The following is a 16,130-nucleotide window of genomic DNA, read 5'->3' as shown; positions in this document are numbered from 1 at the left end:
TACTCCCTGCTCCCTAAAACACTTCCTACTTCTTGTACACTTACAAGACTGACTTGCGGCTTCATCCCCAAAAGACTGAATCAGCTCCCAAAACCACTACTAAATACTATATACACTACCTTCTTATGTCCTCCTGGTACAAGACAGACAGCCCCCAATATCTCAAGTGCAGCGACTTTGGTCTTAACATTCTCAGTGTCTAAGGACTGTGCGATCAGATCGATGCTCGTGGGATGGGCCAGGACATGCGCGCGCCCGGTCTGCAAACATTTATAAAGCAGGTAAGAAGATAGCGATAGAACAAAGAGTATTACTCCTTAAGCCTTAATATTTTCTTCTTTTATGTCCGCTGATGATAATTTGTGTAATAAGTTGTATGTAGGTACATGTATAGTATTCCTTAAGTAGTATCCGTTATCTGCACCATTGTATTTGCTGGATGCTGTTGCTTGACTTGAAGATTTAGTTACACATTTTCATCGAAGCCCAATAAAAAAGCGTTTTTCTACAATTGTAACCCACGCATTACAATTTTTACTCTTTTACCGATCAATAAATCATAAACTCGTGAGACATTAACTAAAAATCATGGTTTACTCGCGTACATTAATGGAGAATAGCTCTACTAGTTTCGAGTCACAGAGGGACTCTTTATCGTGAGCAGCGTGCGCAGACGCGGTGACGTCACACAGCCTACTCACAGTATAGTAAACCGTGATTTTTAGTTAAATCAATTCTACAACCACAACTACACCGTAATATCACCATCTTTACACTATTCTACTTGAACTAGCTACATTTACTTACCGAGTTATTCATGAGCGCTTTGATAGCCGCTATGAGGTTATGCCTGGTCAAGGCATCGTCCCTAGGTGCCTTCTGCAGGGCATCTAGCAAAGAACCTAGACCTCCTTGCTTGATGAACCGGAGTACGAAACTGTGGGCTCTTGTCCGTAATGCTGTTTTGAGGCCGTCGACGAGAGCACACGCTTCTGCTGGTGGCACTCCATCTTGGGAAGCGAAGGCCTGGAAATGTAGGAATAGGGGTTTAGAATTTAGATTGCTCTTGCGTTTTGTTCTTAATTTAAATGATAGAAGCTAGAAAATTGATATTAAAGACTGTGAAATTGATCCCTTTGTCTCTAAAAGTCACAAGAATTTTTATAGTAAAAATCATTTGAGTAACGCATACAAAACAAAAAGAAAAGCAGAACTCAAGAAGTTAATTGCCGTCCATACGACAACTTCTATTCTAGATTTAATTTTGTTTCAACATCATTTATTTATTTATTTATCATAACATTAATACATCTAGACTTTAGAAGAAATAAAAACGGATACTTACATCAGCAATCTCATTGAGAGCCTTGATGTACTCCTCAAGCTGTGGCGCGGTGGCGAGCGGCGGTGGCTGTCCTGGTGGTGGTCGCCTGCTGCAGTAGATCTGCCACTTCTTGGCTGCTGGGAGCGCCATCATCGCGGCTTTGTTCACTGCTGTCAGGTCCAGCTCTTCCTGCGGGCAAAGATAGAAGAGAGTTAAGATTAAATTCTTATAATGCAATGCAGAAATTATATGAGACATGTTTGGAGTCACATTTTTAGTGTTCGAAAGGGGATTTAAAACTTAGGGACATAGTAAAAGATCAATTAAGGAGTCTTAAACTATACGCATATTAAATAATCGTAAAGATTAAGAGATTACAAAAGGGGATCAATTCAAACCCGTTTAGTTCCTTGACACAGTTGTAGATAATTTTCATCCAACAATGTAATGCTAACGATCACGGCTACATTATAACCGACTTGTTTACCTACAAACTTTCATCGAAAACTAAGCTCATCAGAATACCAATAAAAACGATAAAGTAACGAAATGCAACATAGTAAGGAGATACCAAAAGTAGTGGAAGGAATCCAAGCCATCTTCCATTTAAATTACTAATCAACCAAACCCTTGAATTCCACCACAAAAAGATACAACCATCTCCCCCAAAAAAGGAAGAACCACATTACAATTTGGGCCCAGAAAAACTTAGAATTGTAAATTTTCGGTAGGCCATTTAGCCCAACTTGACTTAGCCAAATTCTTAGTACTTTAATCGTTATTTAGTTCAGTAATGCAGTTTATGTATTACTTCCTTACATGGGTTGTAAAACATGGGCAGTTCTCGATTACAATTTCAAATGTCACCTTTTATAGATATTGGATCGGACTTGATGTGTGCCACTTGGAAATAGTTAGAAGGAAGAGTATATAAGAGCTTGACATTTAATGTAGATAGGCGATTTTATATTGATACTGAATATTATTATGATTTCGTATTCGTATTTCACTTTGCTATTGGGACGTTTTTATTTAGGGGAGTAAATCATCCAATACTTTCTACCACCTAGGGCGAAGGAGAGGGATTGTCAGACTATTAGTGATTAAAAACCACCCCGTTCCTAGTTCTGTTTTTCGGGCTGGAGCCCCGGTAATGACTAGACAGCTACGTATCTAGTTCTATTTAGAAATCTTAAGTAAATCATTCTAAATTAGACACAAAACAATCAAGACCCTTCACTATTTTTCTCTGACATGTTGAGAGAAGCTATCCCCCAACCCCAGCTTTAATAAATTGGCGTTTATATCTACCTCTTGATAAAAACATTAAAGTTTACTTGACTAACCTTGTATCTACTCTTAAGCACCCAATCATAAACCAAAAAGGATATTGGTCATTAACTGACCATGACATTTTATATGCAAAAATTAGAAAATAAAGTCAAAGTGATAGTAACAGATTTAATATCATATTACCTACTGCACTTTCTGATGTAGATATGATAATCTCCATACATTTGCATTATCAACTTTTCATATTTACCTTATTTGCATTGGCGTTGCATAAATAGAATCTGAGTTTTACTTGTCCTAGTGTATGATTTATTTTACAAGGCGACGTACATTATGGGTCTATGTAATAAGGAATGTGTTCCATTCTTATAAAATATCGAAAAGGCAGAGTTGGGAGCAATTAATGGTTCTTATAAATTACATTATAATAGAAGACGATGCTATTTTTATTCATTAGATTTCCAGATAAAATTACTTGCAAACATAAGCTTAATCCTCAATTCTCCTTTCTATAAGAAAATGGATCACGGTACAATAATTGACACGGTGACAAACGCACAAGTATGGTCTCCGCTAACGAATCGCGATCATGTATCGAGAATCGAATCAAATCGAATCGAATCGTATCAGCTGGTGCCGGACTTCCTAGAAGAAAGGCAATCGATCAAGCGTGGATCGATTTATGATCGATATAAACGTGGAAATTGAAGTGCGGATGTTGGATTGAAATGTAGGTTTAGTGAATCGTAAACAGTTATTTGGTATAAACTTCAGGTGGCTACTGCTTATGCTGGTTTTCATTCATTGGATTTAGCATTACTTCCTTTTGGTTAAGTAGGTTAAGTATTGAATTAGTTTAGACGAGAATTCAGGTGCACCTACAGTGCAAGACACCTACAGTTGTCTTGGCATTCTTCAACATGATAAAAATAACTCTTCTATGATATAACTTAATAATATCACGGCTTTTATTCCCTGAAGGCTTAATACAGGATGTGCATAATATGAGTACCGGATTTATCACCAAGTAGCTTTGGAAACCCATACAACGGGAAAATAACCTTTTACTGCACTTTTTTTGAGGGGGTAAATTATCCAATCACTTCTCCCGCTTTAGGTGAAGTGAGAAGGAGTGTCAGACTCTAACTGACTAAAAACCACCCTGTTCCTACTCCTACTTTTAGAGCTAAAGCCCCGGTAAATGCGCTAGGCAGTCCGCAGTTTACTGCACCCTAGATAACACTTTATAGTACTGCTAATATGAACGTCAAAAACACTACAAGCACATTATCATATCATACTTAAACATGTCTAATAGAAAAGTTGACTGCAATCTACCGCCATCAGCAATAACTCTAGTGCACCACCTACATACGTCCAGTCATTAGTTTAGAAAATAGTACTTTCTATCACTTTATCGTTAAGGAGACGAGATAAACAAACTAAAAGACAGATGTAGGACAATCTTATCATAATCAGATTCAAGAATATTCAATGCAAAGAAAGCAGAAATCTGATGTTGAAGTAAAATATTATGCATTTATTTTATCTTGGGGTGTGTTTACACCAGAGATGTGCTATGCTACGTCGCTGTAGATGCGTTTGGCTTCCACCAATCACATTCATTGGTACACATAACTTAGCACTGGTGGAAACCGGTTCAACTAAGCTATGTTTTTGATACATTGCATACTCGAGCTGTGCATCAGCCTAGGACAACTACTTTGCGGCGGCGCATCTTCATAACATATCTTACTGGCACCACTACATACACTCGGCGTCACAAAAATCGCACCTCTTTAAAAGTTCCCTTCATAGTCATTTTAACCCTATTAATCAATGGCAGACATATGACTGTAAGGTATCATTGGAAAGGCAATCCATTTAAGTTTAAGAATAAATCAATGGAATTGGTTTTTTGTTTACCAGGGAATAAAAAAGCAAGCAAATGCAAATGGTTAAAAGTTACATTTTATTTTATCAGCAATAAACAACTTAAAACCTAGTGTTACCCTCCTAGCCCTGATGACTGCTTCCATGCTTTCTCTCATGGACGAATTAATGTGACAACAGTCTCTTGAGGAATGTTATCCCATTCTGAATATTTTGACAACATTTTTTTAACGTTACGTGCTGATGAGATCTGTTGTGTTTAGGAATTCTAACTGTTGTTAATTTAAAGGTCGTTAAACGTACTTTCAATTGATACCAATATTAATAATGTGTAATGTATTCGTTACTGGCGGGACATGTTTTAAACTTACAATTTTCCAAGAGGTGCGATTTTTGTGACGCCGAGTGTAGCTTAGTATCAGTGGAAACGGTCACATAGTTTCACAGCTTACATATTACATCTTCGTAGCATAGCTACATAGCACATCTCTGATGTAAAAGTACCCTAACTAACATTTCTATAAATATTGCATTTAGTCTAGAATTCTAGACTGAGTATCGACATTAAAATAAAACGTGATAAAATCGTGAAAGAAACTAGGCACACTGCATTTTTATTCATTCATAATTTACATATTATTATTTATTTTTATTGCAAGTATGTGTTATAAAATGGTAATCTAGATATCGGATGACATCATTAGTATCTAAATAAAACATTTAAAAATAAAAGTCAAGTTTATAGATTTGTTTATAGTTCAGAATTACGACTAGAACAAGGTGCGTTGTGCTACGATAGATTTAGATAGAAAAATTAACACGTTTGTAATTGGATGCAGCTTGATATGAAAGATAGAAAGAGAAGATGTATTGTACCAACACAAAACAATTTAGGATATAACCAAGAAAAACAAAGCCTATGCTGTTTAGTTCACAATGCAAAATAGATTTTAATGTTGATCAAGTAAGATTTAAGATAGAATGTACCCTGACCACGACTTTATCTTTAAAGACGCAATCAAAACCAGGGCTAAAGGAATACGAAAACCAAAATCATAATCAAAATTACATAACCCATTCACTAGCAACATAACAATAGATAAGTACATGACAATCCAATCAAATCGAACTTTCCACTGAGACAATTAATCTAAGACCAGCTACCTTCTTTAATAAACACATGTCATTGGAATTAATCCATTATTTGAAGAACAATAGAGTCCACTTTCGTTGTTTCGTAATCAAGATTTGATATTATGTTAGCCTTAGGGGATCAATTTGATAATAGACAGCTGAATAAAGTCGTCATGCTTATCTTCGCATGTCCAAGTCTGGGGTCAATGACTGTCTGATGTAAGGAGGGCTGCGATTGTTATGTAAAACGTAGTAGAATTAATGTAAAGAAAAAATATTTTGTTAAAGATTTAGAAGTAGGTACCCTAACTTAATAGAAATTGTCATAGCTTATTTGTACATTTACGTGCCGTAATGTGCACCTCTGCCTAGCCCATCGCGGATAAAAGGCCCAGCGTTGCAAGTTGCATTGTTATTTACATATACAGTAAAATCTGTCATTCCATGCAAGGAAAAAAAACATATTTCATTTCAATTTCTTCATGTTTTCTCTTGTTTCCAACCATAATTGAATTACCAAAACCAATTACCAAAAGTAGGAACGGTATCCTACCAAAAGAAGCATAAAAAAACCTAATACATAATGAAACCACACGCAACGCACCACTAGTTTGTAAAAAATATAAAAAAAAAACTTACAAGCACTAATGCTCACCTTTTAAACCAAAGAAAACACTCTTTAAATACCAAGCTAAGTTTCTTAATTAAAAACAAATACTCGAGATAACTCACTGATCACCATAATCTAGATTTTAGGGCACCATTTATGATAATTATGTCGGTAGTTTTTCAAACGGCCGTTCTGCGCATGAGTTGACTTCGCATAGTCCACATAAGAACGAGAACCGTTTAAGGCAATTGCCGTAATTAGACGAGTATCATTAGTGATCTTGTGGGTCAATGACCTTTTTATGCGACGCAGTTATACCTTAAGGACGTGTGAATAATTGCAAATGAGTAGTATTTAGGGAGATATTAAATTTCTTGTATTTTACTTTGTAAGTATTATTTTCGGACTGAAAGAAAATGTAATGTTAACGTGTGAATGCACAAGGCACAATACGACCTAATTAAGGCCGCAGGGAGCCTAAATGCAGGTCGCTTCCAACCGGCCTACCTTGAAGTCATTAGGGTAGGCCTATGTTCAGCAGTGAACATCTTATGGCCTTAGCATCTTATGGCTTATGGATATGTGTGCTTTATCTATCAACCCCAAAAAATATATTTCAGTGAACGACAAGTGCACTATTTAGACAGTAATTAATCGTCAGTTAATCAATTGATATTATCTTTTACATTACATCACACTTTTTACTCCCTTAAAAAAAGGTATACCAACACATCAAAGCATGTAATATCCAATTAATTTACAATAACAAATTAATTAATTAATAGAATGTAGATAACCTTATTGTACACCCTTATCACAGTCCATACGACACACAATCAATCCTCTATTCAATTACATGTAAAAGAATTTGAACTATGTCACCTCTAATTACGCGAGGTCGTAATAAGATATTTACCATTGACCTTAACGTAATAATGACCTTATAATAAAACATAGGTATGTACTTACTACTACGCTATACAATAATACTCTTAGTACTATTATAATAAGACATAATTAACTGCTAAAGAGCACGTGGGTTTTAGTGTAAATCTCCAGAGGGCTTAGTAGGTACATTCGAGCCGGGAATCTGTACCTCCCTGGTATGAACTTGCTTTATGTTAAACGAAAACAGAATGAAAGCGCGTTTGGCTGAACGAACGCGCTTTCGATTTCGTTAAACGTAAAGCAAAAAATACTGACCCACCTAACTTTCAGCTTTTATGAAATACTACAGTTAACGTAACAAGAAGAGTCAATTCACACCATACTTTATTAAGCCCCAAAGATCGCCAGTGGCGCTTGCAATGACTCGAAGTGCAGAGCATCCCTTATAAAACCTACCAGTTTTTTACTCAGCCATTTTAATTAGTAGGACCATGACACACTCTCTTGGTCCTATTTATACACACATTATTTGTTTCCCGTCGACTGTCACTTCCAATTCTAATTTGACATGCTTGCAGCAGACAGTCCCATATGTGAACATAATCACCACATTTCCGACAGCACGCATCATCCTGGCAATTTCCACATAGCTACTTAATCGATCAGCTTTCTAACATGGATACATGTGTAATAGATAGAACCTCTGTATTTCCATAACAGAGGCTATTTAATTTGAATCGTGTAAGTATCAGACTACCATAGGTTCCGGAAGAATCTCATGTTTTTTTTTTATAGGACAAGGAGCTAACGAGCATACTAATCGCCTGATGGTAAGCGTTCAGCGTCGCTCATGGATACCCCCGAAGAGTTATAAGTGCATTCTAAGTTGCCAAAGTTCTAAACTTAATAATCAAAGTGTAGTCTTGTCCTGACATATCAAGTCCATTAGATTTTGGGTAAATATGACATCATTACCATTAGCTGGAAGACGTCCAAGGATTTCACAGAACATGTCATTATGCCATATACTCGAAGGGGTGGTAAGCTATGATATACTATAGGTACACGTGTCCACTTATAATACCTATCTACTATACCTACCAGCTAAATATACCTGTTAAGAATTTATTAATATCTTATAATAGCAGTGCGCAAGAGACGATGTACCTATAAGTAATATTCCCTTATATAATATTCTACGTTATGGAGATATTTCATTTCACTCTGAAACTTCAAAGCAAGGTTCCGTGTACGTTTTTAATAGGGTTGGAGAGCATGCCTTCGTTAATAGGACACTCATGGAATCCGAGCCTTGAGGACAGGCATTGTGAAGCCTTACAAACGTGTTGTGTAGGGACTGAGGATGGAATACCCATAGCTATACATTCCCTAGCTGTTTTTTGTAATATAGGGGTGGAAAGTTTTAACTAGGTGATAAGTAAAGCAATATTTTCTTTAGTCTTTTGCAGGTTAGGCGATAAGCAAAGCAAATTAAACTCTATGCGCCTGATAAAAAATAAGAGCAAAATGTTTAGTCTTTGACATTGCTATGAAGACTTTTTTGATATTCCCTTAGTTTCTCAATTGGAGTGGAGTTCCTTGCTCGTTCTTCTGCATTCAAAGTCAAAGTCAAAGTCAAAATTATTTATTTCAATTAGACCAGGAAGGCACTTTTGAACGTCAAAGCAAATATAATAATATTAATAACGTCAGTCTGTCGGTCAGTCCTCTAGTGAAGCTATTTGCTCGTTCCAAAGTGTAGATTCCTATGGAGAAGAACGAGCAAGAAACTCCATAGGTTACTCTTTTCCAATCAGATTCACAATACAATTCATGGTTACATTGTTTCGATTGCTTCAACTATGTGAGAACAATGTAAAACTAATATTTAGTCAAAGTGATAGAAAAAGAAAATAACCCTGAGGACAACAATCTTAATGCAGTCTGGAGCTGACCAGTCCCAGTTGACAGCGCCCGTTCACGAACATGACACGTACACCAGCACCGCCCAACTCAACCATGTTGCAGGGAATCGAGCGATCCAATGCCCGTGCCACCGCCAATGAGACCTTTGAGTGAGCATGACAACTCCAAGCTGACACAAGTGCATTCTACTAGTCTAATACAGTTTTAGCTAATTACAGGGCTCTCACATTTACAATGATTGTATCTAATTTAACAGAACACATTGAAATAACATGGTTATATTATTACATTATGGAATTCGATTTTTTTTCCGTTACCCTGTGGAGCTGGACCAGCCTGTCTCCAAGCATTTTTATCCTCTATATAATCATTCCATTTGTAGTATGCTAATCTACACATCGTTTTTTTAATACATAATTTAAATTGTCTTTCATTTAGGTGTTTTATTTCCTCTGGAATTTTGTTATAACATTTAACACCGAATCCCATGAACGACTTACTTATTTTTGACAATCTAAAGAATGGCTGGCTCAATCTATCCTTATGTCTAGTTTCATAATTGTGTCTGTCAGACACTTTGTCAAACAAGTTTAGATTTTTCCTAACATACATAATGTTTTCATAGATAAATTTCATTTCATTCGAAGCTACAATAATAATTAAGAACGCCAACGCAATTATAACGCCATAGGACTTAAAAAATTAAACTCTTCAATGAATTCAAAAGTTAAAGACCTTCTTGCTACTTATTTAGACGTAAACAGAAATTTTCCAACAGTCAAATAACTACAAAGTAAGGAACATGCAAATCTCATCTAGTTTGCAGTTAACTGAACCAGTATTAAATATGCGAGTGGGCATAGGGCGAGATAGAAAGCCGATAGTACAGTCACCGACTGTACTGACTTTTCATCATACCAAAATTTCGATAAGTTTCGACGTGAAACAATACGTTGCGTTGTGTGATTGAGATTACCGGAGGTCCAATAAAATTACTCCTCTCTCAATCTTTTCAATCCACGAATCCCCAACAACCCTTAAATTCCTCACCCCCAAAAGGCCGGCAACGCACTTATAACACCTCTGGACCCCTCTGGTGTTCCGAGTGTCAATGGGCGGCGGTGATTGCTTACCATTAGTTGATCGGTTTGCTCATTTACCGGCTTATACCATAAAACTCTAGTTTGAGTGTTATTAACAAACAAGTGGGTTGTCATAACAAACTTTATACTTCAACTGTACCACATCGTCTGCTAATGAAACTATCAGCCCTGTTAACTTTCACACATCGAGAGAAAATCCAGTTATCTAGAATTAAAGAAACAAAATGTCTTATTTACAAGGAGTTCACGTTGTATCGCGGATGTTTTCGCACAAACATGAAAGTTGGATTACGAACGCAACGATCGGTATTAAGTTTGCTTTGAATACTAAAACAAGATCAATTTATTCGTGGAATGTTTTATATCCTGCTGTTAGGTAATATTATCTTGGAATGGGTTAAATAAATACTGGGATACTGGCAATCTAGAATACTAACTATATTTACAAATGTCGTTACAGGTGTCACTATCGTTAACAATACAGTAAGATTTTTTTTAGTTTTAAGTCCGCTTATACCTACTAAAACAAATCTTACTGTATTGTTAGTATAGCATGGATTTCCGCAAAGTAACGCCTGATTCTATTCTATATGTCACTATTGTTGCTAAAATTGGAATTCGGACCTTTTTGATTTCAAATCAACAAACATCTATTATTATTGTATGGAGTTCGGCTTTAAGACTACATCTATAGCCTTATAAACGCATACAGGATTTCACTTAACACAACTAAAGTCTAACCGCCGCACTCAGAGTCATTTAATGGTTACTTAACCCAGCAATTGTTTTCAGAACAAAATCGTTACTAAGGAATAGTTTGAGTATTCATTAAATGTCTCTGAGTACGGCAGGAAGCTATCAATACTAGTTCCGTGCGGAAATTGAAGCAATCGACAGCTAATCGTATAGCAAAGCGTCAATTGGTTATCGGTTGTGTGAAAAGCTATCTTACGTCCTATCGCCTATGGCTTAATTTACAATGCTTTCTTCTTTTCTATTAGGAAGACATTATTCTTGATTGATTTTGAAATATATTGCCAAAGTTCTGTATCCAACCAAGGCAATACTGGGAGTTATCACACAAATCTTCGTAGGTAAAAATCTTCCGGCTTTGACTTTGACTTTTCTCCTGCATACCTCTCGAACTTACTTAAAAACAAGTTATTGTTATAGACTGAATTACTTAAAGAATATGTACTTACCTAACTGCTAAGTACAAATTGACAGTAATGTACAAGATATAGCTCCGAAAACCGCGAATATTTTAAACAATTATGACCACAATGTTATACCTATCATACTATGTATAACCGCAAATACCAAACGGAAGGAATTTGTACTCTTATAGTCTTATATGAAGTGATCAAGTAGGCTTTTATAGAACATTTTTATTTCAATAACTTCCTCATTTCAGCATAGTTTAATAATATAATAAGCGACATTCCGGTACAGTCAATTTTATTAAATACACTCACTACTGAGTAAAACGTTTTCATTACACCTTCCCCGAAACAAAAGTGATAAATTTATGGCAAATGCTGTTGATTGTAAAATTCTTGCATGAAGTTTAGATTAACCACTATTCAGTGTATAGAATTCCCGTGAGATAAAAAGTGTCCTATGACCCAATTCAGCTTACACCCTGTCAGTAGGTATATCGAATTTCATCAAACCCCGTTCTGTGGTTTTAGCGTGATTGACGAACAAACATCCAAACACAAATTTTCATATTACACTAATGTTTGTTTGTAATCAGAAGGCATTTTTAGGTAATACTGGGAGTAATCACGCAAAACTTCATAGGTAAAAATCTGCCGACCACCAAAGGAAAAACAATCTGCGATACAATCTAAGACATCTGGAAAGGAAACCATAACAATTTACTACATTCCATAAGTAGTGGCACAAATCTGAGCAATTCCAAGATGTTAATAATAATTAGTCATTTAGTTAAACGTCTGAAACGCGGTCAATAACGACAACAGTTTACAAGTACTAGGATGACCCCACAGTGAGATGGCATTGGGACATTCATCCGCCAATTACTATCAGATCTAAAACTATAATTATAGCCTGGTTACCCTATCAGGTAAGTACTTGAACTGCGATTATCGAGTTTGTAATTAAAATTATTAAGTTAAAGTTTTGTATGAGTTATGAGACAACGGTTGAGTTGTGTTTCGTAGTGTGAGTGAGGTTACGGGCGGCCCAATTATCCCCCTTCCCTATCTTCCCAATCCCAGATTCCCTAACAACCCTTAAGTTCCTAACCCTCAAAAGCCTGCAACGCACTTCTTGTCCTCTGGTGTTTCGGGTGTCCGTGGGCGGCGGGGATTGCTTACCATCAGTGACCAGTCTCCTCGTATACTCTCATACACTTTACACATAATGTACCTAATTTCCCAATCGATCGGAAGTAATTGCAATACAATATTCATCACGCATTCTTCACGGATGGTAGGGGTCCATTAGGGTTAATTAAGGTTGCATTAATCATGTGTGTGTTTGTAGCCTCTGTAGGTACATCAGCTGACGACACTGCGCGGTATCAGGCTAATCTTAAAGACTCAGAGGTCCACTCTCTCCAAGCCACTCCTTTGGCTTCTCAACAAGAAAATTATACTAAAATGTAAACTCGAAAGTAAAGATTTGTATAATGCATGATATTCATACATCTGTTGAATATTTTCAATAGATTTTAAGACTTATTACAAAATAGACCAAAGTCCAAAATTGCCTCTTTAACATTAGGTTCTTTAACTAGCCTTCAGTATAGCATTTCGTATTCAAAACTAAATCGATTAAATATACAAAATACATGGATGTTTTTATTCTTGGACACCGTCTCGAATGCAAAATATTATTATTTAAATTTTTCCCACAATAAGTATAAAATGCGGTTTGTTATATCCCACGTTTTAATGTAAACATCGGAGTGCACATGTTTCTAGAAATATAAACTCAGTATTCTTACACATACGTAACAAATAACAAATTATTTCGCACGTCTACGAGATTTCTAGATCTATACCCGCGTTATACTAATCACCAGTTAGATTTTCAATTGACAAGTGTTTCTGTTGTTACGCATAAAAGTTCCAATGACACAATATGACATATGACAAAAGTCAGATACCGTGCATAGACGATCGACGACACAAATCCTACATAACACATGTGAAGTTTATGGATAAAAATCCCAACGAACAACATACACACATACAAACATAACCTCGCGCCTGTCTCTCATGGGGGTAGGCAGAGACAATGGAACGCCAACAGTAAGGCAGAAAGACTGCCAGTCACGATAACATTGCCCGGTCGGAGGACCTTTCTTTTCTGATCTAAGGGAACTTTACTCTCTATTCCTTAAACTGCAGTAGGGTCATTACCAAAATTGCATACGATGAGCGTCTATCCAGCACAAAACACGACACAATAGCGCAAACCTAATCACATAACAAAACCAAAGGCCGTAAATAAGATACAAATACCTAATCAACATTATTAACCTCTGTACAGAGGTGAATGTCAAACGTTAACAAAATAACTGACAGACATTAACTTGTAACACAAGTAGCATGACTACATACAACCGAAGAATGTGAACACTTAAATGTGAACCTTGAAATGTATATGAACATAGTTAAAGATCGTATAAACTCAACTACCTAATAGATGTTTCTAGAAGAACCATATTACGACAAGATAATTGGATTGAAATTACGGTAAGATTAAGGAACCTTACTCCAGATATCTTTAAAATGATCTCAATACTAAAAGTCAAACTTTACTTAACCCTTCGTGTGCCGGAACGCGGATCCACATGAGACACAATGTGTTTTCTATTGTTGTCTTATATACGAGAGGTTAATCTGGGAATTAAAATCAGTGATTTGATTTTAACAAGTCCTAGACACTGAAATAATTAGAAAATCATTACTGTACATTTAACTTGTTGTCTATCAATTTGTAAACAGTAAAATTTGGATACTATATAGATCTACTATTGAAAGTCGTTTAGAACTTATGGTAAAGTTCAATTCCATTTTCGGAGAATGACAACAATGTTATGTAATTTGTATTCAAAGAAAGACAACGAGTGTATAAACCACTCTGGATACATTAAGATGTGCAAGACCGATATACCCTTCCATATTTGTGAAGTAACATCGAAAGTATTTCCACGAAATTCCACGGATTGTAATCAAATGTCATCTGAAGCAATGCCATATGGGCATTGATATCACTTTTCCTTAAGACTTCCAAAGAATAGTTCAAAGGAACAACAGCTCATGCCTGACTTTTACTATTCCAAGAAATTTTGAACGTAAAACGTATGCAGTAACTTTTTGTACCGCATATCAGATGATCTGATTGTCTTTGACCACAGCAGAGCGACGCAAACAGATTACCATCAATCACGACTCCATGACTAACCTTCAAAATAATCAAAAATTCAAAATACGAACAATAAATTCTGACAAAAGTGGAAAAAAAAAACAAAATGTCAAATGACCACGTTCGAACTCTGGTCTTTCGGTATTCAAATATAAATTGCAGATATTATTTACTCATCAACAACTATTAAAATCAATGGATTATGTAGATGGATGATCTGATCTTAATAGAATTGATCAAGTGATCGGGAGTTATCGTGACTGGCCGAAGGTTAAATAGAAATTAATTCACGACAGCGACAGACTAATGCACTAGAAAATAACATAACTAGTTTTGTGATCGGCATTCAAAGTCAAATGTAAATAAGTGAGACCTTTCGAGTCGCTCAGGAATCTAGTCTGATACCTAGCACACCTCCCACAACACTATTCAGTCTAGAAAACCTAGCTTCATTTGTGTTTACTATGCGAAGACTAAGAAAATAACATCCAATTGGCACATATTCTCAGTTTAATTATCCGTACCCTAACTTACAACTACTTGTGACCACAAGCGCATGGAGAAAACATCTAAATAAGTATTTTCTAACTGGCCATCTTTCATTATGTTAAATGAAAAGCTATAAAACCATAAACACTGAGAATTATAAGAAAGTCGGTCAAGATTACGACTAGGAAATCTTTTAATTTCCTGTAGTATGAATCTAAATCTAGAATATGAAATGAATCCACTATAATAATAATTTGCACATGCATGCATTAACAATCTAAAGCACAATAGTTATGGAAAACCATCTGAGAGAGACTTAAACAATGATTGATGATGAGGTGAAAACACCATTCGCATAGGTACAAGTCGTTAGAGAAATCATTAATAACTAAACTCATTGGCACGTTTGTACTTGTGCCAATCACGGCACCGGCGCCCAGTGATCACGCCGGGGGTCGGGAGAAAGTGACCACAATGGACATTTTTACGTATCGTCACTCCGAAGTGAATTATTTCCTGACTCAGCAACATAAACTAAAGATGTTTTCGTAGAAATTAATGTTTTGGCGAAGGTAAAAGCAAATATTATCGCAATCATAAGTCAACAAGCGGTAGAAACGGACAACAAACAAATTGGAGATACCTAAACACAAATAGGAAGATTAGATCATTGCCAAAATGAGCGTGAGAACCTAGTTTTAAAGACTAAATGAGCTGTTATGGGAATATCATGACATACAAATGACTTCTAAGACACAATGGGAAGGTAGATGATCATTAAATAAATGCAAGTAATATGACAGATCAGATTTCTACCGGAGAATGTGATGAACCGCTTCAATAGGTTAAGTATATGTCTTTGACGCGAGACATTGGCAATGACTCTCTCAATGTTACGTACATTTTACAAAAAAAGTGTTAAGCAAATACTTTGGAAAAGTATTCATACATAACGCACTTAACTTTTGAATCATCATTTCTTACTCTGAATCCTCTTTGATGTTCATTTAGATGTACTAGCAGTCTAATTAGTTTACCATCTAAATTCTCATTTGCCTGTTATTTAACA

The 16,130-nt window shown here is 36.0% G+C and overlaps 1 protein-coding gene across 5 annotated transcripts in view; it reads right to left on the bottom strand.

Moving 5' to 3' along the window:
• Positions 1-16,130, bottom strand: part of LOC118267631 (disheveled-associated activator of morphogenesis 1) — a 122,976-nt gene that overhangs the window by 15,652 nt on the left and 91,194 nt on the right. For all 5 annotated transcript variants that reach the window (XM_050694340.1, XM_050694339.1, XM_050694338.1 and 2 more), the window contains 3 exons: positions 1,346-1,513; positions 808-1,026; positions 120-260 (listed from right to left, as the gene is read on the bottom strand). In XM_050694340.1, the coding sequence (XP_050550297.1) occupies positions 120-260; positions 808-1,026; positions 1,346-1,513 (528 nt within the window). The remainder of the gene's footprint in view (positions 1-119; positions 261-807; positions 1,027-1,345; positions 1,514-16,130) is intronic.

The sequence above is a fragment of the Spodoptera frugiperda genome, chromosome 6 (genome assembly GCF_023101765.2).
Source record: "Spodoptera frugiperda isolate SF20-4 chromosome 6, AGI-APGP_CSIRO_Sfru_2.0, whole genome shotgun sequence".
Lineage (NCBI taxonomy): Eukaryota > Metazoa > Arthropoda > Insecta > Lepidoptera > Noctuidae > Spodoptera > Spodoptera frugiperda.
The sequence above is the reverse complement of the archived record's forward strand: the minus strand, read 5'-3'. Positions and strand labels throughout refer to the sequence as shown.